The sequence below is a fragment of the Manacus candei genome, unplaced genomic scaffold (assembly GCF_025592945.1).
Source record: "Manacus candei isolate 608988 ecotype Guabito, Panama unplaced genomic scaffold, ASM2559294v1 h1tg000060l, whole genome shotgun sequence".
In the NCBI taxonomy this organism is placed as follows: Eukaryota; Metazoa; Chordata; class Aves; order Passeriformes; family Pipridae; genus Manacus; species Manacus candei.
In genome coordinates this window covers 3,416,665-3,444,137 of record NW_026138108.1, presented here as the reverse complement: position 1 = coordinate 3,444,137, position 27,473 = coordinate 3,416,665, and the positions used below count along the sequence as shown (strand labels likewise).

The following is a 27,473-nucleotide window of genomic DNA, read 5'->3' as shown; positions in this document are numbered from 1 at the left end:
CACAGAGTGATCATTGACGGTAAAAGAGGCACCTGGGGGATACACCAGAAGGCTGTGGCTGCAGAGAGGTTTCAGAGCATGGTTTCCTTGGACTGCTGACAGAGGAGAGCCCCACTCATCCCTCAGTAGTCGGGAACTTCCTCCAGTGACTGCAGAAGGAAACTTATGTTTAAACATCTCTCTGTCTTCTGACAAAACATAAATCCTCCTGATGTACCAGAACAGGAGGTAGATTTTAACACCAGTACTATCCCAGCTCATCCAGGCTCTCTTAGGTACTTGCACGGGTAACGTCACAAAACATAGTACCTAACAAGCCATATCAGCCCATCTCCATACTCATTCTTTTTCAAAGTACAAGACACAGTACACATTTTGTCGATTTCTCTGCAATTTAATGTGTATTTTATAGTATTTTGCCTTAAGAAAGGGTAGATGAGCAGCAGAGAAGAAAAATGCCTCCTCCTTCCTTTTGGCAAGCACCTCTTGCATAAGGTGCAAGGAGCGGTGCGCTTTCCCTGAGTGCAGCTGGGCACGCGCAGGGAAGGGAAATTTCTGGAAGTAGGTGGGAAGAGGACTTCAGCTGCGCTCAACAGAAAGTGGTGGAACCTGTAGGATAGCGTGAATGGTGTGGTAGGGAAGGGAGAGGAGCAGGAATCCCTTCACAGAGGTTAGAGTCCTGAGAACCCGCAGGGGAGTTTGTGCTGAGGGAGGGGCTGAGGCCATGGAGGCTTCCTGGGGGGAAAATGTGCCCAAAGTTGAAAGGCTGTGCTATGAGGATACTGTGGGTGGAAAGTTGTGTTTTCAGTCTTCTCCCTTTTCTTTTTTTTTTCTTCTTTTAATCAAAAGCATTCTGATTCTTATCGTTTTAAGTGGTAATTCCTCTAGTCTGTTTTTCAGGAAAACTCAATTTTATTGGGAAGGTTGCTTAAAGTCCTTCACATAGTCTGGCTCACTTACCACAGTGCGATTTTGAAGGCTCAGGTGCAGCTCCTTTTGGTTAAATTCTTGAGTCCGAGAGGAGAAAACACTCTAATTGCCAAAAACACCACTTTGCTGAGGAGTACCTGTAGTCCCGTAGCTGCAGTGCAGGCTCAGGATTGAGCTCTGGATGGCAGGAACCCCAGGCAAGGGGCCGTGAACTGCTGACTTTTTGCATAACAAAGGGCACGGGGACTTGTGGCCCAGCCAGGGGACCCGACATTCGGGGACACAGCAGGAGCTGATGACTCTGCCGAAAGACCCCGGGCTCTGGCGCATAGACTGTGAGGGTATAAGAGCCCAGAGATTCCTTTGTTCGGGTCCCTCCTCGGAGGCACCAGCTCCAGCTGGTTTTGTGTTGTGTTGCTGCACCACGATTAAATTATTTTAAGGATCCGGACGTCTGGGACTCTGCTATGGGAAACTCAAGGCTAAGCCGGTAAGGAAATCTTGTCTGACTAAGTGAGTGTGGGGTGTGCAGGGAGTCAAGCGGGGCACCCCTCGGTTCACTGGAGCTGCCCGTGTGAAGGGCCCCGGTCACAGCTCAGGTGGTGGGAGTGTGACTGCCAGAATGGCTCCTGGATGGTTGAACAGGAAAAGTTTCCTTAACAACCCTATGAGTCACAAAAAGATTGCTGTAGGATGGGGTATTTTACAGCCAGTGTTTGCAATTATACTAATTTCATAAGTCGTTTCAAGTAAGACTACGCTGCCAGGAAGTTGAGGCCTTTTTCCTCTAAAAGGAGCCTATGAATTGACTAGAATAGACAGAGATCTTAAATCATGGTGTTTGGCTAATTTGCAAGGAAAGTACCGAAAAATTCTGTGAATCACTATAGCTGAAGAACAGATTCCGTTGTTTATCACTTTATGTGTTTGCAGTAGTTCTGAGTTGCTAGACATGACTTTTGGCTAACAATTTGCATGGTAGCTGGGTGTGTTGCTTTCAACACAGCTGAAGTGGTCAGTTAATCTCTTTGAGGGAAGCCCGCCCTAAAGACATTTGTCTTGAGTTTATGGGTTAAAATAGTTTGAGCTCGCCAAATGGTTTCTTAATCAGGCATCCCCTTCACGCTTACATGAACCTACATTGCTGTTGAAACTTGGAGAGTCATCTTCAAGGCTTGAGTCTTGAAGCCAGAGCAGCCAGAACAGCACATTCATGATAGGTTTTCATGGTTTGTAAGTAAGTCTGTAATGAATGATCTGTATATTCAATGATCTAATGAATGATCTAATATTCAATAGCATGGGGGATTCAAATGGGAGAGTTAGCTAGTCACTGGAGAGACACTCTTTAGCTCTGTGTTTCACTCCATAGAAACCATAAACAACCTACTACAGCTATAATTACAGGATTGGGTTTGGGTTTTTTTTATTTGGGTTTTTTTTTTATTTCACCGATGAACTGTTCTGTGTCTGCATATGCATATTTTTTTGAGCTAGAAACAATGTTATTGCATGGTAGGCTTTATTACTCCAGGCCCATCTAAGTAGGGCAATGTTATATGTGAAAAAGTCACAGATATGACCAAACAAAAGTCCTGGTTTGTCACATTAGAAAGGATAAAATCACATCTCAGTAGCTTACTATTTTTGAATGCTTCTGCCTAATTATGGATGGATATCCATAGAACTTCAGTGTCAGAGAGGTAGGGAAGAATTTCAGCATTTTTTCAAAATTTGAAGTAGAAACCTGTTAAAAATTGAGGAATCAGAAAAGTGTACAAGCCTAATGTTTGGATTTTGACTCCAAGGCACTGTGAGTTGAGTTTATCTGATCTGCTCTCAGGTGGATGTCATATAGCTCCAAACTTCTTGAAGTTGCTCAGAAGTTTCTTTCTTGGATGACTCCAAAGTGAGGATATCAGCAAAGCATGCTACCGTGTGTAAGATCACAAGTCCAGGATGCTTATGCTGTTGTTCTGCTTTTTTATTGCTACATTAGACAGAGTGAGAACAGAACCATTTGTATGGGTGATTAGACTAAAGTTGCCTGGTTCAATGAGGTATTCCACTCAGTAGCAATATTTAGCCATGAGTTTCAAGGTGTGTTACTGGTCTTTATGTGGATCATCACTGCTGTAAGATCCAGAAAGACTCACACTGATGATCTTTTATGTCTCCCGGGTCTGCAGAAGACAGTTGGGGAAACCATTATGTTTCTTTTTTTAATCCATAATACGGACATTTTAAATGCTGATACTTAACAGTACATACTTTAGTAATGATCAGAGTTTCTCGTCCTTCTCTCCTTGCCTATAGCCATGAGTGAACCTTTCCTTTGGTAGAACCAATAGCCTGACTGCTCTAAATCCAGATGCTTCAAAATGGGCTGAATACTTGGAAAGACAACATGAAAGCAGATGGGTTTCATCTTCACTAAAAGTAAGTGATCAAAAACCCAGAGTCAACTTCCATCTCTGTATTCTTATATTTGAATCCGTTAAAGAATATTGCTGTAAATATTTCAAAGCCTCAAATGCTCAAGGGTATCCTGATGTGTTGAATCATGTTTATGTCATTGTTGAGCTTGAGGCTTGCTGACAAGAATTTTGATCATGGTCATTTAACTGCCTTCTGCTGGTCTTTTAGGATTTAATTTAGCAAATAGCCAATATTAAAGTGCTAAATCTTAAACAACACACAGAACATTATTTTCACATCCTGTTAAAAAACAATCTTGAGAATTATAACTTTAGTGATGCAACTCAGTGTAGCAATACAGACAGCAGTCATGTCCTAAGAGTTGTGCTGCTTTTACCTGTGAAATTGGAAAGAACTTTCCTTTAAGGAATGGCATTATAGGCAATAAATGTGGCTTCAGGAATCCAGTGGTTTCCCTGTCTAACTTACTGTTAGGAAAGCAATTGCAGATGAATGATCATATAAATTATTAATGTCCTCAGCCCAGATTGTCAAGAGAATGGCCAAGATTGTTATCTTGTTTGATCCAAGATAAAGTTCTTTCCAAGTAAGAATCCATTGTCATGGCTTATCTCTGGCTGGTAAGTACCACACAACTGCTTGCTCACTCCCTCCTGCCTCCACTCTGCCATGGAATGAGTAGGAGAATCAGGGAAGGAGAAAACCCCATAAACTCATGGTTGAAGTAACAATTGTTTGATAATTGAAACAAAGTAAAACATAATAATATTAATATAAAACTCCCTGATGTTATATTATATTAATAACTAATAATAAAACCCAAGGGAAAACCCAGCCAAACAAGTGATGCACAATACCATTGCTCACCATCCAGTGACCAATGCCCACCCCATCCTCAAACAGTGATTGAACCCATCTGTCTAACTGCCCTCAGTTTATATCCTGAGCATGATGTTCTGTGGTGTGGAACACCCCTTTGGCCAGTTCAGGTCAGCTGTCCTCCCAGCTTCTTGGGCACCTACTCACTTGCAGAATGTGAGAAACTGAAAAGTCCTTGAGGGAGGGTAAGCAGTACTTAGTGACATCCAAAACACTGGTTTGTTATCAACATTGTTCTCATACTAAATCCAAAACAGTGTGCTGTACCAGCTACTAGGAAGAAAAGTGACTCTGTCCCAGCCAAAACCAGGAAACCCATGATACAGGTTGCCTTAGGCGAGTTCCTTGGTGTATCATGGAATTACCACAGGAAGTTGTAGAAAACAGTAGAAAGCCTCCATCCTGTAAAACCAGTCACTCCACTGTTCTTAGATGTGAGGAGAAATTCAGAAGATACAATTAGTATGGCAAAACCAGCGTGTTTTCACAGTCACTAATGTCCTTTAGCTGAGTAGTCTTTTAATGTAACACTTGGCAGCCTGCAGCCCTCTGCAGAAAATCTCCCTCTGTTTGTCAGTACAGGCTGTAATACGCAAGTCTTCTCAAATAGCACCTAGTGGCTACAAACAGTTCTTTCTATTGTGTCTCATTGCATATGAGGATATAAGGCTATTAAATAACTTTCAGAAAAACGTCACGACCTTTTTATTGCTTGACAGAAATAAACAGAGTATAATAAACTGCACATGGAGTTTTTGTTACAAGGGAAATGGCTGCCAATGAAAAATGCTGCAGAGCACCTTCTCAGCAGTCCATTACAAGTATATCAAATATGTTCTTTGGTACCTATGCTGCCTTCCCATACAGTATCAAATCTAGAACTAGCCCTTCAGCAGACTCTCTTGTCTGAATTCAGTAATCTTAAAAGTCTGTTGAAAGCTCTGGAAAAAGGCTGTAGTCCTCAGCAGTGCTCTTCTAGCAAATTAGCAATCTTTTCCATAAGCTAACATTATATTTCAGTAAGCTTACCTGAGAGCCATAGTGCTCCTTGCTTGGCACACAATGTGTGCAAGGCATTGACCTCAACTTTCCTTTTACATTTAATGGTGTTCATTAAACACCAGCTCTTTAAACAAGAGCTCCTCTGCATACATATTTCTCACCCTGAATAAGAATAAGAGGTTGAACCTGGCAGATATGTAGTCTTGTTTTGTGATGCATTACTGGAAGAAAGCAAGATCATAAGTGTGATACAGTGGAATATAGATATAGCAGTAGTAATTAGTAGGAATGCAATATGATATTTGAAACTCAATTTCGCTCGATCCTCAAAACAATGGTGTGTGGAAAGCCCACCTTTCTATATGCAGCCTAGCAGAAGTCTCTGAGAATTAAACTTCCTTGCACCTGTATTTGCAGTTCTTGCAGGAGAAGAATGGATAACATCAAGAGGGTCCTCCCATTCTTTTCTGACTCTGTATGAAACATCTGACATTGCAATGTCTGCATCTTATTGAAAAATCCAGAGGCTGCCTGACCCAGAGTACCCAGAAACATTCACTTCCTCAATGAAGGTAAGGAATACATGACATTTCCTGCACATTTATGCAAGCACTACTCCACCATGTAGCGAGGGGTTGTAGCAATTGGTGAGAGTATATGTAGGCATCATGAACTCTAGCTTTTTGGGTAAGATCAATGAAACACTGTTAAATTGAATCCTGCCTGGAAATATGTGGAAGATAGATAAAGATGAAAATAGCTAACATTCCACTTTGCTGCCTTTTTTTTTTTTTTTTTAAATTGTCTTTACATTCTGGTACTTCTCAGATATGAATATTCCACTACTTTTGAGACTTGGAAAATACTGCCTTTAAAGTAAATGTGAGTTTTATCACAGCCTTCAGCTACAGCCAGCATTCATGGGTGTATTAGTTTTATTTAATTAAAAATATGTAAACACAGGAGTAATTCAGCTTGCCAGATTCCCCACAGGCAATTTCAAGTTCTCATATTCTCAAAAAGCAAGTATTCTGCTGGTACTCGGCTGAGAAATTAAGATAAGCACATAATATACAGCTCAGCAGTCACAGGCCTTGGAAAAACTGTAACGTTAACTCAAGTGGAATTACTGACATCATACCAGAAATGCAGCAGTGAAACAAAACCTGTCCCTGCCATTTTTTCTCGTGCTTTGGGCCACATTAAGCATTTTGTTTGGTCAAAGTTTTCAGTTCTGTTTAGAGCTGTCAGCCCTACAGCAGCTCAGTTCTCTGGACGTACTAGAAAACATCAAAAGAACAGTGTGTATAGGTATATGCATACAGTATACACATGTATGTACATGTGTGTGTATATGTACCTGTGTATTTATATATCTGTGTGTATATACATTTATACACAGTAAGTATCAGCAGGTGGAAATATTGTTGAGCCTTGTTATATCATTTAAGTCATCTAAGTTATTTGGATAAGATCTTGGATTTGGATTAGATGCATTTGGATTAGATGATTTCTTAGAAAGTGTCAACATTTTGCACCTTAGAAAATACATTTGTCAAATGTCTTATATTGCATTGTAACATGTAACATCATACATGCATGTTTTTGTTATTACTCCCTTTGGGTGTTCATAAACTGAACAATGAGAAACTAGAGATTTCAAGTCAATAATTAATGAAATGGAACATGTACCTGAGAGGAATAAAAAAAGGTGGAGAACAATTCGTAAAGAGTATCTACTACTAATTTAGCTAGTACTTTGATGAAGAGCACAAGGAAGTAGCAATACTTACAAGTGTAAGCACTAAAATTAAGTCTGGATCCTACCTAAGCTCTGTGAAATAGTTCTTTGTATTTGTCATGTACATTTGCATATGAGACGCCTACCACCTGACCCAAGGGGAGAAAATCCAAGCTTGAGACAGTAAAGATATAACTCCATGGCACAATGCAGAAAGTCAGTGCTATATTGTGCTCAGTTTAAAAACTGAGAAGTGCAACTGCCAAACTGAAACTCCCAAATAAAGGCAATTGAACATTTAATTCTCATTTTCCAACTGATTCTTCATACTTTTTATGTTTAATCTCCCTTAGGAACATCATAGTATTAAAATTACACGTGCACTTATACAGAACTTTCAAATAGTGGTTTAGGTTTTTTTCTCATGCTGTAACAGTGATAACTGTAACTGATAATAGCATATAGATTTGATTACATTTAATCATTACGTTTAAGCAAAAAGCTTTCAGGACAGAATTTGTAGCATATAAAATTGAGGACAAAACATTCAAATCTGTGAGAAAATGTAGTGCTGACATCTTTACATTAAAATAAACACAAAATGGTTGCCAGACTCTCCATGCAGTGAGGTCTTAATGTATTAAATAATCCACTAATGGGAAGAGACATGACAGAAACACAGCTGTCTGGCCTAGGAAACCAAGCAGCTGTAAATAATTGGTACAAGCTGCAGCTGCCATTCATGTATATGTAATAGACAAAAGTAAAGACACACAGAAGCAGTGCAGGTTGTTTGTTCTTGCTGCAAGGGAGTGTTTGATTTCTAGCAATGCATTCTTCTTGTGATTCTCCATACATAGAGCTCTATGCCCATGGGAAAAATAGCCATACTGTCCTTTTTTCTTGAAACTATATGCATAGAAACCACCTTCATTAATCCCTCCACACTTTTTACACCCTTAACTGTGTTTCATTCTTCCAATAACTGGAAAGATGTATCCAAATTTCAGAACAGGATATAAGTTATGTTTTTCAAATATATTCTATCACGATTCAGACGTCCAAGAGTTTTGGAACTTTGGCAAAGTGACTATAGTGACTATTTCTATATTTATTTATTTTTTTAATTAAAATCCAAGTCAACCAAAATGCATGAAAAAGAAAAAGGATCGGAATGTATCAAGTAAAGGGTAAACAAAAGTATGTGCTTGACCATATTATCTTAGCAGATATGTTATATCAGCATCAGTTGGAGACTATCTGTTCTAAAATGCATACATATTAAAGGACAAATTAAACATGGACTGTAACTAGCTTCCTGTTCCCAGCTCTTAATATTTGTGTAAATACAGGTCCTATTTTACTTCCTTACCAGTAGAGGTCAAAGGTTGTACTTAATGAATTCCTGGTTCACACAAGGTATTTGCTTTTCATTCCATATCTGGTAACAAAATCTATCTGATTATTAAATTAACAGAGCTGTGCTGTAACAAGTAGCAAATAATTTTACTTTTTCTAAGTCCGGTTTGAACATTAATTACAAACTACAGATTTAGCTCTGCTGTGTGGCAATTATGAGGATAGCAATTAGGAGAACTTAGGCTGCTTCCTGTTTGTATGACTTAACAAACTGAGTTCTAACTAAGCTACAGACACTTGAACCACAGCTGCTTTCATGTGTAATGCTTTCCATTCCTTTTCTGTATGGTATGGAGTCAAACTGCATATTGCCCAGGAGAACTGCTGATGTATAATTCAGGAGATTTCTAAATTTCCCTTAGAAAAGGAATAATGTTTAGTCGTTAAAGCCTAAAAGCTGGAAAAAAAAATCTGACCTGCACTTTCACAAATTTTTGCTCATTGTATAAATGTTCTCCATGGTAATGTAACCCTGAGGAAAAAAAATATGTTAGGAATTAAAAAATAAAATCAAATTTGTATCAACATTTTCTGTTTCAGTAAAAAAGGGAGCACTCCGAGTTTGGATTTAGTTCAGCATGAAGTCTAATCTGTCTCTAGACTCTATATGAGGTTATCATGAATAGTTAAGAAATAGCAAGAAGGAATAACTTTTTTCTCTCTACTAGAAGCAAATGAAAATGGGAGAATCAATGTCTTCCTCTACAGATTACTTAATCACTGGAAGATAAATTTGGCTTTAAAAGATACCGCACAGATTTTGTTCACGATTATACTGTTTGAGGGAAATTTTACTTCAAAAGTCGTACACAAGTATCAGGGGAGTCAGACATGAATGAAGGAGACATTCCTTCTATGGTCTCTCTTTCCATAACTGTATTATTCTGTTCTTTTCTGTCAGCACTGTAGCTAAAATGACCAGAATTCAGGATTGTTATAGAACAAAGTGTGCAGTCCAGACTGCTCCAGATCAGAATGCAAACCAGCTTGAGTCCAGCATCAACAACACAGAGTTCAGGAGCAGGGGAAGAGACTGGGAGAGGAGAGCCAATGGAGTTTGCCTTTCCAGTGTTCCTGTGCACAGGAAGGGTATAGTGAGAGAGCACTGTCACCGTACTTTGGCCTTGCTTTGTTTTGTGCTGGGTATTTTTTTCCCCAGAAAGGTTTTATTCCAGAAACAGTTGAAATATTTTGTCCAAGTTTGTTTTCAGGGCAGCAGATATGCTTAAGACAACAGTGGGAGTGGCAGGCTTTCTCAGCCTCTCATATTGGCAGGATATAAAGAGTGAACTACACCAACTGAGCTCCCTAGAGCTATAGTATCTGAGATATTCATCAAAGTGAGTGCCAGAGGCATAAAGCCAACACAGGGAGGTCTCAGGCCATTGTCCCCAACAAAGTATAATTAAAAGCTAAGTACCAATCAATGAGGTCTTTACCACTTTTAGAGACATGAGTTTTAAATTGTTTTCTACATTTTTTTTCTAACAGGTATCTGGGAAAGATTTGACTTTACAGTCATTTAAGTACAAACGTACTTTTGGAACAGTAAAAGAGTGCTGTTAGTTAATTCTTAGTTTGTATTCACTTTCATCTATACACACTGTAAAACAAGACATTAAATACTCCATAACACCTATAGCCACCGTGTCTCTGCACATTGCAACCAAGCATAATTTACAATGTTAAATGAAATTTTACATTTAAATATCTGTAGTCAGATGCCCAAGGACAGCAGAGCTGGCTCCAAGTGAATGGCAGCCCTAACAGTCTGCTCAATGGCATTTTTTTTCTGGTTGTGTGTGAGGTGTCTCATGTATTTCAAAGGTACCAAGAAAGAAAGTTTTCTTGATTTTGGTGGCCAAAAGGAATGCAGAAAATGTGGATTTCTACTAAAAGCATAAGGTGGATTATTTAATGTCTGATGGAACAATCACACTGGACATCTTTTAGGTACTGTTTGGGGAAGGAGTTTAAGTGTACAAAAAGCATGAAGGGAGGCAGATAGAAAGACACACAGAATGAACAAAAATATCAGGGGATTCTAAGAGTGGTGCACAGGCTGAGGATAAGGGCATAAGCTAGTTATGATTTTTTGTGAATACTTCTGAGCCAAAAGTTTCTTGTTTGCCACAATTGGAATATTCTCTGAATATGTATTTATTTTACCATCAGTTTCTTTGGAAAGCATTTTGGCAGCAGGGACAACCAGCTGCCTGTGTGCTGCCTGCCTGTTTACCTGCCAGCTACTCACACAACTAGACAGGAGCCCCTGGTGTGTGCCATAAGCTTAGCCTAGGGAAACACCCATGTATATGATCCTTTGCTTCCTGGCTAAATTACCTGAAAGATAATGATGAGAAACAGGAAGAAAAAGGGGAGCTTGTTTTCTTATGTTTAGCATATTAATGCCTGTTATGTTGTTCTTTTGGTTTATTTTTAAGTAGTAGAATGGCAGTGGAATTACCTTGTGCACCAGTGTTTCCCCAATGATTTGGCTGGTCATTATATCCCTCTTTTCCTTCTGGTCATATGTTCATAGTACTGAATATTTGGGGCTTTATTTAAGGAGCTTTATATAGAATACCTAATACTGACTACTTGCCTCTCTTTCTTTAGTTTTTCACTTAAAATTATTTATTGTGACAACAGAAGACTAGGACATAAAGTATTCAGTATGTGGAGGAATATTTCCTTTTAACTCCTTTCCACTGTAGTGGCAAAATCAAAAATATTCCACATTTGTTTTCCACAGTAGTACAGAGAAAAGGTTACTCAGTTCTTTTTATGGTTGACCATGTCCAGAAAAAAATTAATTCATTTGTTGTTTAAAGCTTTATTCAGTCTGTAGCTGAACTGTGTTTATATTAATAATTTGCAAATTTTGAATGAAATGCAGTCAGCATATATTCAGTTGTCCATATAGGAATTTAGTGTTTCTGCCTTACACAGCAAAAGTACCACTGTTCAGTCAAAATCTTGAGTGATATGGATCTGCTCCTAGTCTTGTCAAATGCAAATCTGTTTAAGGAAAAGGTGATATTTCTGAGTATCTTCCCCATTTTGACTACTGTACAGTCTTTCATTTTCCACTATGTGGTCTTACCAAGATTTAAAAATGGATTAGACACTGGATGAAAAATTCAGTCATACTTAATGCAAAATTTCTGAGTGGTCTTTTTGGACAGGTTACTGGATAAAAATTGGCCTGAAACCTCCTTAATGTGGAAATCCTATTTTCCAATTTAATGTTTGAAGGATTTTAAGCCTCATCCCAAGTCTATGTTCATACCAGATAAGTTCTAATATGCATACAGTTAAGATATGCTAATAGAAAATAGTGTTATCTTGAGAGAGTCTATACAAAAAAAACCCCTACAAGTTTCCCTGGAATGTCAGACTTTCCTACTGAAATTTTACAGCTCGTTGAATTGCAGATAGAAAGTGAGATTGTCCTGCCAGTCACAGTGAATGTGTCTGTCAGAGAGAATAAAAATAATCCAGTTGTTTTCAAGAACCTTATTTTATGTTATTCTGATACAACATTTCTAAGACATTAAATGTTCTATTCATTATACTTAAATGATTCTATAATGAATGTTCTAAAATATTTGTTTGAAGGCCAGGCATCTAAAATAATTTGAAACTTAAAAGTGCATATGATTTTAATAGTATCATGTTAAACCAATACATCTTACAATTACTTAAGATTTGAATGAGACAGAAGATCAAATTTCAGAGGTCAAAGAAAAAAACCCCACCAGAACAGCTGTTGTGTCAGATTGCTATCAAGCTGTAGCCTGTATATTTGCAATCCAGAAAGAGCAATGGAAGCTTCCAGGCACAAGCTTCAAAAGTTGGCAATTGCTTGTACACCCACAGGACTTATGGCTATTCGAATTCTGTATCTTAGTATGACTTTTTAGTGAGATATGTAACTATTTATCCAAAAAATATACAAGGCTGCTAAAATAATACTCAATGAGTACATGACTGGAAATGGAATGTTTTCTTAGCGATCTTCATAAAAGCACCAAAATACTTCATAATTGATATACCTAGAATTTCCCAGGTTAATTAAACTGTGCAAGGTAGTCTGTTACTTAGTTAAAGTGTTATGACTCTCTCAATTTGCATAATTTCTGGCTTTACATAAATTTTGACATTTCAAAATCTTCCATAAGTATACATAATGCCGGCAAGTAAATTATACATTAAGTTCCAGTAAATTTACTGGAAAGTAAAGTATACTTCATGTACTGTGACTGCATACTGTATATGGCCACAATAATCCCTGCTCTCCTGTACAACAGTTTGTGACAACTGATGATGCTACTAAACCAATTACAATTATTGAATGGAAAAACAAATCCACCTTAATTACAGGCGTCATTTTCTCACTACAGTTGGACAGACAGTTTTTCACAAAGCTCTTCCACATAAAATAGTTGTCTGTGTACTGAGAATTCAGTCTCTTCTCATATTCCTGTAGCAAATGATTTTTAGTTGGTCTGGAGTCCTGACTTAAATGTAGTTACAGATGGATGTTTTTGATTAACTGTGTTCACATCATCATAAACTAGCAAGATACTCACTGAATCATAAGTATTTAAGCTGATTCAGTGAAATTCCTTCTAGGATAGTTGAATGTAATATATCATGACTTCTCAGACAGAATGAGTGTCAGCTAAGAATGTTGCTACGAACATGGAGAAGGGAAAAAACCACTACTTTCCATAAGTATTTGTAATAACTTTTACCAGTACTTGCATTTCTTGAGATTTTTGTAAGCTTCATATAGTAAAGAAATACAAGTTTTTGGTAAACATAAAGGCTACAGAGAAAAGCTTGAAGGCATGGTAATGGGAGAGAAAAATTAACCATTACGTGGTAAATAAAGGCTTTGGTGCCTTCTCATGTGTTACCAGTGATCTGAGTTCCATGGTGTCTCAGTTTGGTAATGATGCTCACAAGTGCCCAGCTCTTAAATGAGCAAGCCATGAAATGCTGTTGATGTCAGCTGCTCTAATTAATTACTGTTTGACAGAAAGATTATGTAAATATGTAAAAAACCCAAACAAAATAACCAAAAAATCGTATTTGACAACAATGATGAATTTTTTTAATCTTCTCTGTCAGAGAAGGGTGAATTTCTGTATGACACTATCAGTTATAAAGTTCAAGTTGTTAAGGGAGCACTATAGTCCCTTATCGTCACATTGAAGATATTTCCTAGAAGTATAAAAAATGAAATTCTGTTTTGGATTAATAAGAACTCAGAGCTAATTTGCTAGAAATTAACGTGACATGTACAGTTGTGAAATGGTAATAATTATATATTTGAGTATCTGTTTATTGAGGCTGTTTTGAGGACTTAGTATTTTTTTACTTTCATCAAGATTTTCAGAAGTGATTTTGTTCATTTACTTTGACTTTTTTGTATGGCAGATGCAGATAATTTTCAACAGAAATTTTGGAATTTAGCATCACAGTTCTGTTTTCAATAGCCATATACTTTATCCTTCAGTTGCTAGGGAGAGGAGTAAGGAATAGAGAAGGAAAAAAAAAACCAACAAATAAAACCAAAAAGGCAGACCTTCATGTCAATTAAAATTTAATGTTTTAATTTTAATTACAACCAAGTTGAGCCAGGGCTGAAATTACGTTAAATGATAGTCATTGTCTCTCCTGTGCTTCTTCCCACCGCTCAGAAGGGGTATCTCTGAGAACTTCCCTTTCCTTTCCTGACCTTCCCTGGAGGGAAGGTGAGGGGCAATCCAAGTGTAACAGATCTTCTGGGATATTGGTGGGAAGGTGAAGATTAACTTGTGAAAGTTGCCAGAGTACCACAGTGCAATAGCCTTTCCCATTTTGAGCATAGATTGCCCTCTGCCCTTGGCAGTGCTAAGGTGGTAGGCAACAGCTTAAATTCAGGAAATGAGCTGTACCATGGACAGACCTTCTTACCGAGGCAAACTTTATCATTTTGTTTATAAAGTCACACAAAGGTGAGATGAACACAATCACTCAGGAGTGTGAATAAAAGTTAATGAAAGAAGAGGTAATAAAAAAATCTGAGATCTGTATCTCTGTTCATTCGTTTCTTACCATCTTTTATGCACACAGTCTTTTCAGCAGTTCCACACCTCCTGCACTTCTTTCTTCCACTTTGTGTACTGGCCCAATATTATTCCTTAGCTTATCAGCTAGTGATCATAATTTGTGTATTATTTGTCTTTTTGCTTTTGGGTCTAATACCGAATTTGTTCAGTAAATGCAGTTAAAAGTGTTTGAGCTCTTACAAATAGAAGCCATTACAAAAACCTTGTAAGAATGATAATGAACTGAAGGAGTTTGTGTTTTCTTTTTTCTTCTTTTTCTAAGTGGCTTTTAGGTGTGTTGAACTTGATAAAAAGGAGATCCTGTTTGGCGGGTACTCTGCTGTTGCAATTTCTGAGAGCTATGGGAATGAGGGAGGGCATTGCAATTCTATATATAAAGCATCCAAGCTTGAAGAGGGCTGCCTAGAAAGTGGCAGCAGTGGCACTGTTTGGGACTGAGGGGAGCTCTGAAAGAGCCTCTCCAGTCCTGCCATGCATCATGTTCCCAACAGTAATACTGCTCATCTTCTGCAGTTTTCTGCAGTCTGCTGGTAAGTCCAAGATGCCTGCCTTCCTCTTGGTGTATGGTTTGAAGGAAAGTACACAGCTATTGAAGGGGGTGACTCCACTGCAGTATTACAATACATGAGCTTCAGGTTTTACTCTCCTTTCCCACAACCAGCTGAACTCAATTTACATCTTTTCTTCTCCTTCACTTCATCTTAAAACACAGCTGGTTGTTTAATAGTTACATTACTGAAAGAGAACTATTTGTTCTTAACCTTTTTTTTTTTCAGAAATGTGGTTACTGGTTTGCTGTATCTGTCCCTAAAACTCATTCTGTAGACACAGGGAATATTTTTTTAATGGGCATTCATTGTGTTTCAAAGTTACCAAGTGTCCTCACCTTTCAGATGGTCGTGATACAGTGTCCTAGCGATGTCACTGTGGAAGCTGTATATCTTCTGTGTAGGGTGATGATCAAAACTATTTTTCTTTGTTATGCCAGCTCCAAAAAGTATTAAACATTAGCTATGTGATGGCATTACTTTTTTTTGAGGAACAATGTGGCAGAAAGAGTCCTGTGCTGGAAAGCAGGCAAATGATTCTAGTCTAAAAATTTTACGTGACTCTTAATGTATTCCTCCATGTATTACTCAGTATAACTCCTTAGTCTTTTAAAGGACTCTGTCTTGCTTTTTTAATCCAACCCATCTGAATACCAGATGAATGTGTAATTTCTAAAAAAGACTTGACAAGTATGTTCATTGGCTCTGTAGCTACTCTGCTTTCTTACTCATTCTTCTTCCTGTGTTGGTTTGGTTTTTGTTGTTCTGGAGGTTTTTTAAATGGATTTTTTGAGAGCGAACCTTTTTTACTATGGTTTGGCATCACTTAAGATGGTTTATTTTTTGTCTCTTCTGTATATTCCTTTTAATTATCAATTATTACAGTTACAATTTCAACAACAGGTTTCAGACTGCTAAAAGGCATACTTCATTTGCTTTAATTTGAACAAAGTTAAATTTATTTCTTCTGTATTGTGTTTACTACGTTAAATGAACCATATAGTTCAAATTGCATGGGGACATTCATTAATCTTAAATCAGTGACTTAAAGTGTAACACTAAAATAATTAAAATATAAGCAACTCAACCCTATTGTAGACTCTCAGAGCCAATTTCTAACCTCAGCTGTATTGTTATAAATCAGGTGTAACTCCATTCACTGTATTAGCACCATTGTAACCAATATCAAGACAAGTACCTTAACATGGGTCCTAACCCCAAATGCAAGATCTTAATCTACATTACTTCCTATGTTAGATGAGTAGATGTATTAATATAAATACTAATATTTGGAATCAAATAGAAAATTACTGTATACAAAAGCCACAAGATTTATGTATAAACTTGGCAATTATAAATAGGGCCTTATCTACAAAGGACTAAGTTGAATTTAAACATAAAACCCTAGAAGTAGGATCTAGAAAATTCTTATGGAGCAGTTTTCTCCTTTGGGATATATCAATATTTCAGGGCCTTGAGATGCCAAGCAAGGTTGGAGATTGTGAGAACAAAGAGAGATCATTCTGTCCAGTAAGATTTTGAAATCAGACCATTTTTGGGTAGTGATCTGTATGTTCTAAAACAGGGCAACATGCAGGATGCTCATTGTTTTGAACTCTTGTCTCCTTAGAATGAATCAAATCAAAGCCAGGACTTCAGTTCTTCTTTTCATGGGTCTGCATCCAAATTCTGTACCTTGAGTCTGTCTCTAGCTAGAAATGTAAATATTCATTGTAAGGAATTATATTTGATTATTTGATGTGAAGTCTGATGGAAACAGGAAGACCATTTCCTCTTTTTCTTGATAACTCAGGAAAAATCAGTAAACAAACATTAGCCTGAGTAAAAAAAAAAACCCTACAGAAGCCTAAAACCCAATTAAAACTGTTAGTTCCAGCCTTCACTTAATAAGAGATGCTGATTCATTGATTAATTGAGGATTCATACCTTTAGTTATTTCAGTAGACAAAACTGTGCACTGATCCTTACGAGATGTTTATGTACAGTCATGATACTTTTTCTTACTAAGTATGCAGCTAGGAACTTACCTTAATTTATGTTGTTCAGACATCTATGTTTGCAAGAGGAAAAGAGAGTTAATAATTTCATATAGAAGAGAAATCATCATGAACATGTGCAACTGATTACTGGTATTATAGCTCTGACTCTAGCAACACACTCACTGTTAAATTTAATTTTAGGCTTATATAATTTATTTTAAAGCTCTTGTCCTTTCCAGAACATCTGACATTTCAACATTTGTATTTGTCCCAAATTAGAAGATAAAGACTGAACCCTTTATAAAACAGAAATCCTAAATTATTTCTGTTTGAAAGTACAAAAAATATTTCATTTCAATGTTTTGTTTTCATTCATTTAGCTGATGTGAAATACTAATTGAAGTTATTACAGCATAAAATTGTATTTTCACATAGAGATGTCTCATAGTAACTGTAGTATAGGAACAAAATTATTCATTTCTTCACAGTAAGTCATGTTCCCTGACTGGATTGTATCGCTGTCATGAGCTAGCCAGGCTGACAACACAGAAAGTGCACTTCAAAAGATACAATTCTCAAGAAAGTTGGCCAGCTGGATTAGAGTAGGAATTGAAAGTAAAACCTTCCTTTATCCAAGAAAAGTGAAACTGATTAAATTCTATTGAGCTAATTCAAAATTAAGTATTTCATGCTAAAGCAAAGTCATCCCATTTCTCAAAGGAAAACAGAATATTGCAGTAATATCAGTAAGTAAGATTTCAGTACTTTAGAAATCTCATATAAGGCTAGGACAGCCTTTTAAGTGAAAAATTTTTAAGTGATTGAGAGATACAACTTCTGCATGAGGCCATAGCACTTGCTGCATCTGTACTGTCTGCTATTTTGTGTGCTTGTGAATGGCTAATAATGTTGCCAGGAAGATTTTACTTATCTCTTCAGAGTTAAGTGTGAGAAAGGGAATGTAAATGCTGAAAATAATTACTGTACTGTAATTAGTATAATAGTTTGATCTGACAGAATACAGACTGATTGGCAGATAGTCAGCAAATGGCTCTGTATTTGTTTTATTAGCTATTCTTTGAGAAAAACCTGAAAGTGGATTTCACATCCTTAGTTATTTTCCTTAGTTATTTTTGATACAACTCTTTCACACCTCCTTGTAACCCAGGATGATTGTTATGTTCAAATTTAGTCTAAATACCAAACCTGAAGTATATCTTATATTTTGTTTGCCATGCTTAGGTGTTCGAACTTGAAAAGCTGGCAAATAAGCTTTGTAAACCAACCTGTCCTGATCTAAAATATTTGTCCATTAATTATCAGACCTTTTGCTTTACATCAAGCTCTCTAAGTAGATCTGACTTGAAGTAGTGTTTTAGGCATATATTCAATTTCTGCAAATCAAATATCCTTGGAAGGCAGCTGTTGCACTCTCTTAAATCCCATAAAGGTAGTATTTGAAGTTTAGGATTAAACTGTAGCTATTGGAGAGCAGTTAAACCAACAATAATAGATTATTGAACAAATGGAGGTATCAAAAACCAGGGGTTCAGAAATAGCAGCAGCAACTCTAGGCACGGAGAGTGTTAACTTGATAGCTGCAAACTGACTCTGTTACCTTTTGTGGTGTCCATACTGCGATGCACGGTTCACCAGGAACTTGGAAGAAACACGTTGTGTTCTGGAAATGCCTGGTGAGCTGCAGGCCAACCATGGAGGTTGTACTAAAGCACTGGCAAAATTTCAAACAATTACTGGCCAGTGCTGACCAATTCTAGAGGACAAGGCAGCATGAGTAGGATCTACAGTGGTTTTCTGACAAGTGGTGTCAGACAACTTTGGAAGTTAAAGTGCTGATCATGCAGCGAGTACAGCAGCTTGCAACTCAGCAGCTAATGAGATTGCTTTGTGCCCTTTCTTTCTTGTGGAAATGTTCTTGTTTATTTTATCAAGAAGTGATTATATTATCTTTTTTATTATTATTATTATTATAACTTCAACTTAGAAAAGTTATGTTGAGTTTTATTTTCATTTGTAGAGCACTGTCCCATTGAAATTAACACAATATCTAGGAAGAAGGGTGGAGGGAATACAGAAGGGTGGAAGGAATACATCTCCCTAAACTGCTGCCTTGGCATTTGCACTGCAGATAGTCACCTAAGGTTTCTTTTACATCAATGGAGAGAAATAAAAGTTTTGTGTATAATTCATTTGTTCCGTGTTAGCCACATGTTTTGTGAGTCAAATTGTACTCAGTAAATTTGCATTTACTTTTACAGCCTGTGAAAGGAGCCTAGACAACTGACTGAAATGAATGCCATTTAAAGCTGTTAGAACATTTAGGGTGGGAGCACTTCTGTCACTGAACTTACATTCTTGATTTATTTCCCTTCTGTCTATTCATTGTATACAATTTCACCAGTGTTGTATTTTAGCTCTTAAAAACTTAGATTAGTTTATCCAGATAGCATCTTTTTACAATAAGTATTGTTTCAGACAAGAATTGAGGCATAGACTGATGGGGAAGTTGGAGATATCTGGATCTCAGATCCAAAGCAAAGGCATATGCTGAAACTCTTATTTCCCAAATTCCCTCTTGTGCCTTAATCTAGCCTCACATAAAAAACAGAACCTCACCTGTTTTCCTTCAGTCCTTGAGATACCACATAATAAATATTACCTCACATTCAGCAGCACAGCATGGAGTTGGCTAGAGAGACTGTTACAGCTGGTGAGCTCCCTGGAGGCTTTCAAATCACTGCAGTGTCTAAGGAAGCAACAGAACCCTGCAGAGCTGTAGTGTATATATAGATATGTATTGAGCCTTGTCCTGGTTTATGTGATTAAAGAAACCTTCTGCCACAATATTTTCTATGTTGCAAAAGATCCTAAACATATAATAGAGAATTATATGGTTTCTATGGGATATTTGCTCCTGCTATCTAAGAAATACCAGACATTAGAAACTGTAAAAATGAGTATCACATTTCAGAAGCACCCCAGGGCCTTATTCTTGCATCTTGCTTTGGTTGTTACCATCCAGCTGTGGACTCTATGAAAGCCCACTCCATGCCCAGGCAGTGCACAGGGCTCCCTGCTTGTAGATTGGCTGTGGTGGCCCTTCTCCATGTGTCATTCTGATCACACTTTGGCAGGAAGCAAGGCAGGAAGGTGAAAGAGCCTTTGGGTGTGTGTGAAAACGTGGTGCAGTTGTGCACATGCCGGAGGTCTGGGTTTGAGATGGAAGAGGGACCGTGCTGTGCTCCTCATTTGCTAAACATTCCTTGGCTTCTCCTAACCAAAACAGGTTTTGTGAGGAGGTGTACAGAAGAGAGCAGGTAACACCTTCATCATTCTGCCTTAGCATGAGTAGCAAAACCAACAATTAAGGCCTGGGGGTTTCCCACTCTTCAGCTCCAGATCCCATAATTCTTGTGAAGAACACATGGGGCAATACTTTTCCCATGTTGTCCTAGTTTTGGCTATTCCCTCCACTACTTCTACCCCGAGGGCGGAACAAGAATTCAGAAATATGAGCAAAGATTTATCCCTCTTTTTTTTTTTTTTTTTAACGGGAGCAGAGGATTTTAGTATGAAGTACAGGAAGTCTCATATTGCATAGGATTTCTGGCAGATTTTCCACTATAATTTCCGTTCAGTTTTGTGTGGAAGCACACAGTTCATATATGCTGACCCTGCTTTGACTTGTAGCATGCTTAAAAATAAATAAATACACAAATTTTTTTTTTTTTTTTTTGCTCAGAGGATAACTTCATTGTGTTGCATTGTTCCTTTTGCAGCTTTTGAAGGAAATTATTGGCCCCACATTTTTCTCCAAAAACAGAAAGAATCTCTGCAAAGAAGTAAGTGTCTGACCTGGTATTTAGTGTTCACATTCAACTATGAATGACAACTCTATTCAGCATCAATTCTGTATTGCAGAAGACACTGTACAAAACACATAATAAAAATCAGTCTTTGCCTCAAGGAGCATATGTTTTGAAGCATTAGTTTTAGAAATTCTGGATGAAAACTTTGCATATAAACAGATGATAAAATGTGTTGTCTCACTCGTAAGTTTTTAAGTAAATGGAAAGTGCTTTAGTGTGCCATGCTGAGGTTTTGATGCCTAAGGATAGAAACTGTGAGCAGTTTAGTAGCCTTCCACATTTAGAAATTTGCTATTGGGGTCATTTGTGTGATATGCTTGATTTTCATTCCTACATATTACTGCCTAATACTATCTAAAAATTTAGGATATGGATTCTTTTGATACTGCAAAATCCAGGAAGTTAAATAAAACTCATTCTCTGTATAGATTAGATCTATAAAAATAATTTTAAAGATTTCAGGTTAAAACAAATTTATATGCAAGTGAAAAATCAGAGTATGGAATACTTCTTCCTCACCTTTATAACCAGCAACCAGTGGGGAGTGAGAGTATGGACGGATCTCTGCTTCAACACTGAGCTATGCCAGCTGTAGCTACTGCTACCACAATTCTAGTAGCTTAACAGTGGTTTTCCCATGACTCCAAAGAATGGCTTGTGTGGATGCATCCAAATCTGTACACAAAATTAACTCCAGCCACCTACTTACTGTGAATTTGTGCTAGTCCCTCTGAATCTGAGAAATATAAATAGCAAGATGCTAAGACCTTACCTGTGTAAAAATGTGTTCACTGCTAAAATAATTAGTATATTATAGCTTTAAAGTACTAAAAATGTTAGCTATCAGAAGTACCGTTAGAAAGACAGATATCATTAAAATGTTAACTCATAATTAAAATGATACATTTTGACAGCAGCGATTGTGGTATTTTCTACTAGAAAGAAATTTTGGTTCTGTTCAAAAGGAGGCCGGAACACGTACTTGGAAGCCAGAGCTCAGGGGAGGGGAAAAGCAGAAAAATCCCAATAGCCTCACAAAATTCTCTGAACTGGAAATAATTGGAGACTGGGAGAGTATCTGTGGAGGTATATATGCTTGACCTGATGGTAGTCTTCCCTTGGGCAGTCTGTTAATGATCACTGCTGGAAATAAAACACAGAGCTACATCAGCCCTTGATCAGAACCAATACAACTTTTCACACGTCGTTTTCTGAAGAAATGTGAGACATTAGCTTCTAAATTTAAACTTCATTCAACAAATATTTAGTTTTCCATGTCCATGATCAGAATGAATAAATGTCATCATGCTGTCATGGGATACTATATTTTGCATGATATGTTCATCTGTTAAGCCAGGATATGGAAAGCTATAACCCTTCTAAAACCACACATTTTCACAAGGTGCTTTTTTAAAAAGTATGGATATCAGTCCTAGTATTCTGAACGTTTTTTTCTATCATATTCTATTTACAGAAAATCTTCCTAGTAATCTATAATGTTTTGCATTAAAATACTGTGCTTTACTTCTACATGCCATTAAAAAGCAATTCTTGTGTACTCCAAAACTTTTTCCGTATCAGTGGTTGGCAATGAAATTCTTTTTTCTAGTTTGGGGAAAATGCAGAGGTGTAGAACAAAACCAATTATATAAAATGCAAATTAATTATAATGAGAAGCATTTCTTTAGGCAGAATAAACTGAGAGTGGCTTGCATTAGCTGAATTCTCAATCAGCATAAGCATGGAAATCTACATGAAATTCATCCTAAGAGTAAAAATAGTTGAAGACTTGTGATCAGACACAAAAATCCCAAATATTCAGGAACTCATCTCTGTATGCTGTCTGTTCTTACAGCAAGAGGAACAGCAGAGCATGGATATGACAAATTGAAAGAAAATCCCATTATATTAATTAATAAAAGAACTGAACACAGAAGCCAAACATATAATCTAGTTTTAAACTTCCTTGAGTTATTGACACTCCCATTTGTTATTTTTCTTTGATAAGACTTAAATAAAAACCAATACACTGAACATGCCTCCTGTATTTATAGAAAGGGGCACCTATTGCACTCTGACCATTGTGCAACCCCAGATAATCTTTCTGTGGCACGCTCTGGGGTTTGGTGGTCAGTATCACTGAAACACAGTATGTTAAACCAGCTGGACTTGGGCATGAATGATAACAATTAGATGATTCCTATTTTCCAGTCAGACCTTCAGGACAGAACAGAAGTATGGAAGAGGAATACTTTTTACCAACAGGTAACAGCTCTCTGGGAAACAGTATTTCCTACATGACCTGGGTAAAACCAGTGACATTCTGTAATAATTTGATCACTCCTTAGGAGTTAAAAAAAAATCTTTTGGCTTTAAAACAATGAATATAAATTGCAGGTAGACTTTGCTAAATTTAGCTAAGTGGCTTTGAGATATGTTCTAAGATACCTGACACCATAAGAAAAATATGATATATAACACTATAAGCAAAAATAATTAAAAAATGAAAATTAACATTCTGAGCCTGGAAATATAAAACTGAGGACATGATTTTAGTTACTTCAGTAGAACTATCAGCTTCAAAGGGACTGTTCAAATGCTGTAAGTAGGTACAGAACTTTTTACAACAAGCGCTGGAGTTGTATCTCTTTTTTTTAGGATTCATTTCCACCACCAAAAATCTGTCTGTTCTGATGAAAAGTTCAGATTACTTCTTAAAAATGAAAACTGATTAAAACATTCCATGTATTTATAAGGCTGGTTGAAAGTTTGTCACACAAATACAGAGCCAAAAAAAGTGGGGACTGACAAGTTGAGCTTTGAAGACTGTCTTTGGATATCTAATGATTGACTATGCAATTATTTATGATACAGTAATGCCGTAGATAGCTTGGTAAATGCTGTGTCTGAGATGTTAAAGGTCTCTCCAGTAGCAAGCTGTTGCCTTTGCAAACAGATCAAACAGACTGAAATAAGAAGGTAAACCTTTATATTACTCATGAAGGAGTTGGAATGGTTTTTCCCAAGCTAGGAAGCTGGGGAACTCTCCTCTATTTACAGGAAGTAATAATATTGCTCTCCCTCTGCATATTGTTTGACTTCCTGACTTGAGATAAAATTCTGAGCTTACAAAAGGAAAAACAAAAATAGAGGACTAGGATGTTGTTTACAGAATTAATCTGAGTAGAAACTGAATAGCTTCTCCTACTATCTATTTGAAATGCTAGTCAGAATGAGCAAATATGCTTTTAGGAGGCCTAAATGTGTTTTTCTTTCTCTTTTGTAGTTTTGAGCAAGGATTTCTGTTCTACATGGGGTGGAGGCCATTTTTCAACCTTTGATAAATACCAGTATGACTTCACTGGGACTTGCAACTATATCTTTGCAACTGTATGTGATGAAACCAGCCCAGACTTCAACATTCAGTTCCGCCGTGGGATGGACAAAAAAATTGCAAGGATCATTATTGAACTTGGACCTTCTGTTGTCATTGTTGAGAAAGGCAGCATTTCTGTCAGGAGTGTTGGGTAAGATTCTGGGATGAATAAGAAAAAAGTGTTTTGAGAAGCCAAGGAGTTATATAGCAGTTACGGTGAAGATGACTATTTTGTTTTAAAAATTAATTAACAAATCACTGAAGTTAACACACCTAACTGGACTCTGTTCCCATCAAGCATTACACTCTCTAGATAAGTATTGCATTTGCACTTATTTGAATCAAGCTTAGAGTACATTTTTGTAGGCAAAATGTGCTCAGACCAAAACAGTTCTCAGACTGTAACTACAGTTTCCTAGATACTACGTCTGCTTATACTTATCTCTACTACAAGCACAGATGAAACATCTTATACCCTTTAGTAGATACTAGTTGAAATTCCTGTGTTTTGTTTAGAGTTCATTTACCTTGCTAAAGGTAACACACACATAGGGCATAAGAAAAACTTTAAACTCTGCAACCAACAGAGAAACACCGAATATGTTCATTCCTCTAAACAAATTGCTCCCATACAAGGAAATTTCTCCAGGGAAGTTTTCAGTATTCTTATCAGATAGGCAGTGTTGATTTTTTATCTCTGAGTACATGTGGATACAGGAAATAATTGACTGTGGATTGTCTGTATCTTATTATACTTACCTGGGCACGGTAACTATTACAACAAAAATACAATTTTCACTATACCTTAATTTAGCAAACTGTATTTAGAAAAACTTCCTTTTTTAATTTGTTTTCCAGAAAAACTATATCTGTGGGCCCATTCCAGTGATCTGCATTTTAAAGTTTTGACCTACAGTCACAAGAACCAAATGCCATGAGCTAGTCTAGTGTTGCACATAGCCGTGCTTCAAGTGGAAGGCTGGTTTGGTCTTTCAGCCCCTTCTCATAATTGTACCACTGAACACTTAGCAAAATGTATTTCTTTTGTAATGTTGTTAGTTTGTAGCATTAAAATTATCTGCAAGGATGAAAACCCAATTCTGCTACAACATTCATATTATGGGTTTCTTTACTCTTGTCAGTTTTCAGTCATAGCAATAATTCCTATATTAATGGGCTGTAGTACGTAGAGTCTCTTCAGGATAATCAAGAATAGTTGTACCACAGAAACTTTATTGTTAGAAGTTCTTGAAACATACAACTGTACCCTGATAAAAACAAACCAAGTGAAGAAGCCAAGTCCTGTGCAAACATTTTTACTAGTATAACCACTGTGCATCTATCTTTGGTGATTCTTCTATGAAAGTGCTGGCATTGATTTTCAATCAACAGACTTTTTAATGTATCTTAAAATGTCACAGCTACGAAGGAAAAAAATTCTATTTCATATTGCTGCAAGTACTCAGACTGTATGTGTATCATATAAAACTCCCCCCACAAACTAATTCCTGCATATTATTGGAATGAGAAGGTCAGTTTCTCTTCTTCCTTTCTTACAGAATTATTAAGTTGCCTTATACTAGCAATGGAATTCAAATAGCACCTTATGGACACAACATCCGCCTGGTCGCCAAGCTGATGGAGATGGAACTAGTTGTCATGTGGAACAATGATGACTATCTCATGGTTAGTAAAATGTTCTCATAAAGCAGAAAAGAAAATTCTCATTTTATTTACTGGAATGACAAGAACTCTTTAGACTTACTGGGTGCTTTTGCGTGTATTTACTATTTGGATAATTATTCTTTTCCTGTTTCATCCATTCCTCTTGCAAAAAACAATTGTTCATTTTATACCTGTGTGTTCCTTTCACTTGCAGCATTGGTAGCTGACTAAAGCCAACTAAAGTTGAGATTTATGGACACTTTCACACATTTTAATCTTTCCTCAGGGTATTCCAGCAGCTGCAATATTTTACTATTGTTTAAAGTTGTGTAGAATTTAACAGTGTATGCCATAGTTTAGTCTTTTCTATTGTGCTTCCACAGGACATCTTTTGGTTTCAAACATACAGTGCTTCTACCAGTTTCTTTGTTTCTTTCCTTTTTTTGAATATTTTCAGGTTTTCCCTCCAAAGTCCCCAGTACATTTTCTCAGTGTGACCTGTGATATTATTGCCATAAAAGACACTGAAATCTAAATTGATGTTTGCTAAAACAGGGAGAACGATATGTAATAAATTTTCTGGGAGATTTATCAGCATTACTATAACACATATAAGAGGAAAGGCTACTGTGATGGGTACAAACTATTTTTTCTGTAGTTGGGTTACTTCTGACCTAAGATTTTCACAATAATTAATTGATCGTAGCCAGTAGTAATACTACCACTTTAGTCTCCAGAGAAATGGATAATTGAATAATCTTTTTCTGAAAACAGATTTTCTTCTTGTAACCTTCAATTTCTTAAGAGAAGAAACCTGAAATTCATGTTCTGTCAACAAAGATATGAGCCAGGATACAGCATCATTTGGCTTTTTTGTTTTCTTTTCTGATTCCTTAAAATATCATACCCCCCTCCTTAATTCTCTGGAAGTGTCTTCAAATCCTATTCTTTTATTAAATAGATAAATAAATAAATCACTATTTCCCTATTGGGAAAAGACATTACTATTTACAAAACTTTTCCTGCAAACAAGTAATTGAAATTAATGAGAAGGATCACCTTAAGTTTTGTCCTTGAACTGAATTTGTTTAAGTTAGTGCTGTATAGATAATTTCACTCAGGGTGATCCTTTTAAATGTTTCATTCCATTTTATTTTAGGTTTTGGCTGAAAAAAAATACATGGGGAAAGTCTGTGGAATGTGTGGAAATTATGATGGTTATGAGTTGAATGAATTTGTGCGTGAAGGTAAGATACAAGGATGTTTCACATGGAAGGAAAACCAGTTAAAGTGAGTCAAGGTGAAAGCTTAATACTGTAAAAGCACTGCTCTGACTGCTCACTCAGTTTCAGAAGTGAGTAAAGTGGTTCCATAGCTCACCAACATACCTGTTGTAGATTACTGTACACACTGTTATCTGTTGTGAGCATAATATTGTGGGTTCCTCAGACAAGTGATAAGA

At 36.9% G+C, this 27,473-nt stretch overlaps 1 protein-coding gene and 1 long non-coding RNA gene across 2 annotated transcripts in view; both read left to right on the top strand.

Moving 5' to 3' along the window:
- The first annotated feature begins 571 nt into the window (after window positions 1-571).
- On the top strand, window positions 572-20,943 carry LOC127478382 (uncharacterized). Its single transcript, XR_007907209.1, has 3 exons — window positions 572-670; window positions 5,668-5,822; window positions 20,881-20,943. It is a non-coding gene; the product is annotated as an uncharacterized LOC127478382 (long non-coding RNA).
- A 2,264-nt stretch (window positions 20,944-23,207) lies between these two features.
- Window positions 23,208-27,473, top strand: part of MUC6 (mucin 6, oligomeric mucus/gel-forming) — a 28,768-nt gene continuing 24,502 nt past the window's right edge. Inside the window, exons 1-4 of the mRNA XM_051804400.1 lie at window positions 23,208-23,235; window positions 24,257-24,497; window positions 25,906-26,032; window positions 27,171-27,258. Coding sequence (XP_051660360.1) covers window positions 23,208-23,235; window positions 24,257-24,497; window positions 25,906-26,032; window positions 27,171-27,258 — 484 coding nt within the window. The remainder of the gene's footprint in view (window positions 23,236-24,256; window positions 24,498-25,905; window positions 26,033-27,170; window positions 27,259-27,473) is intronic.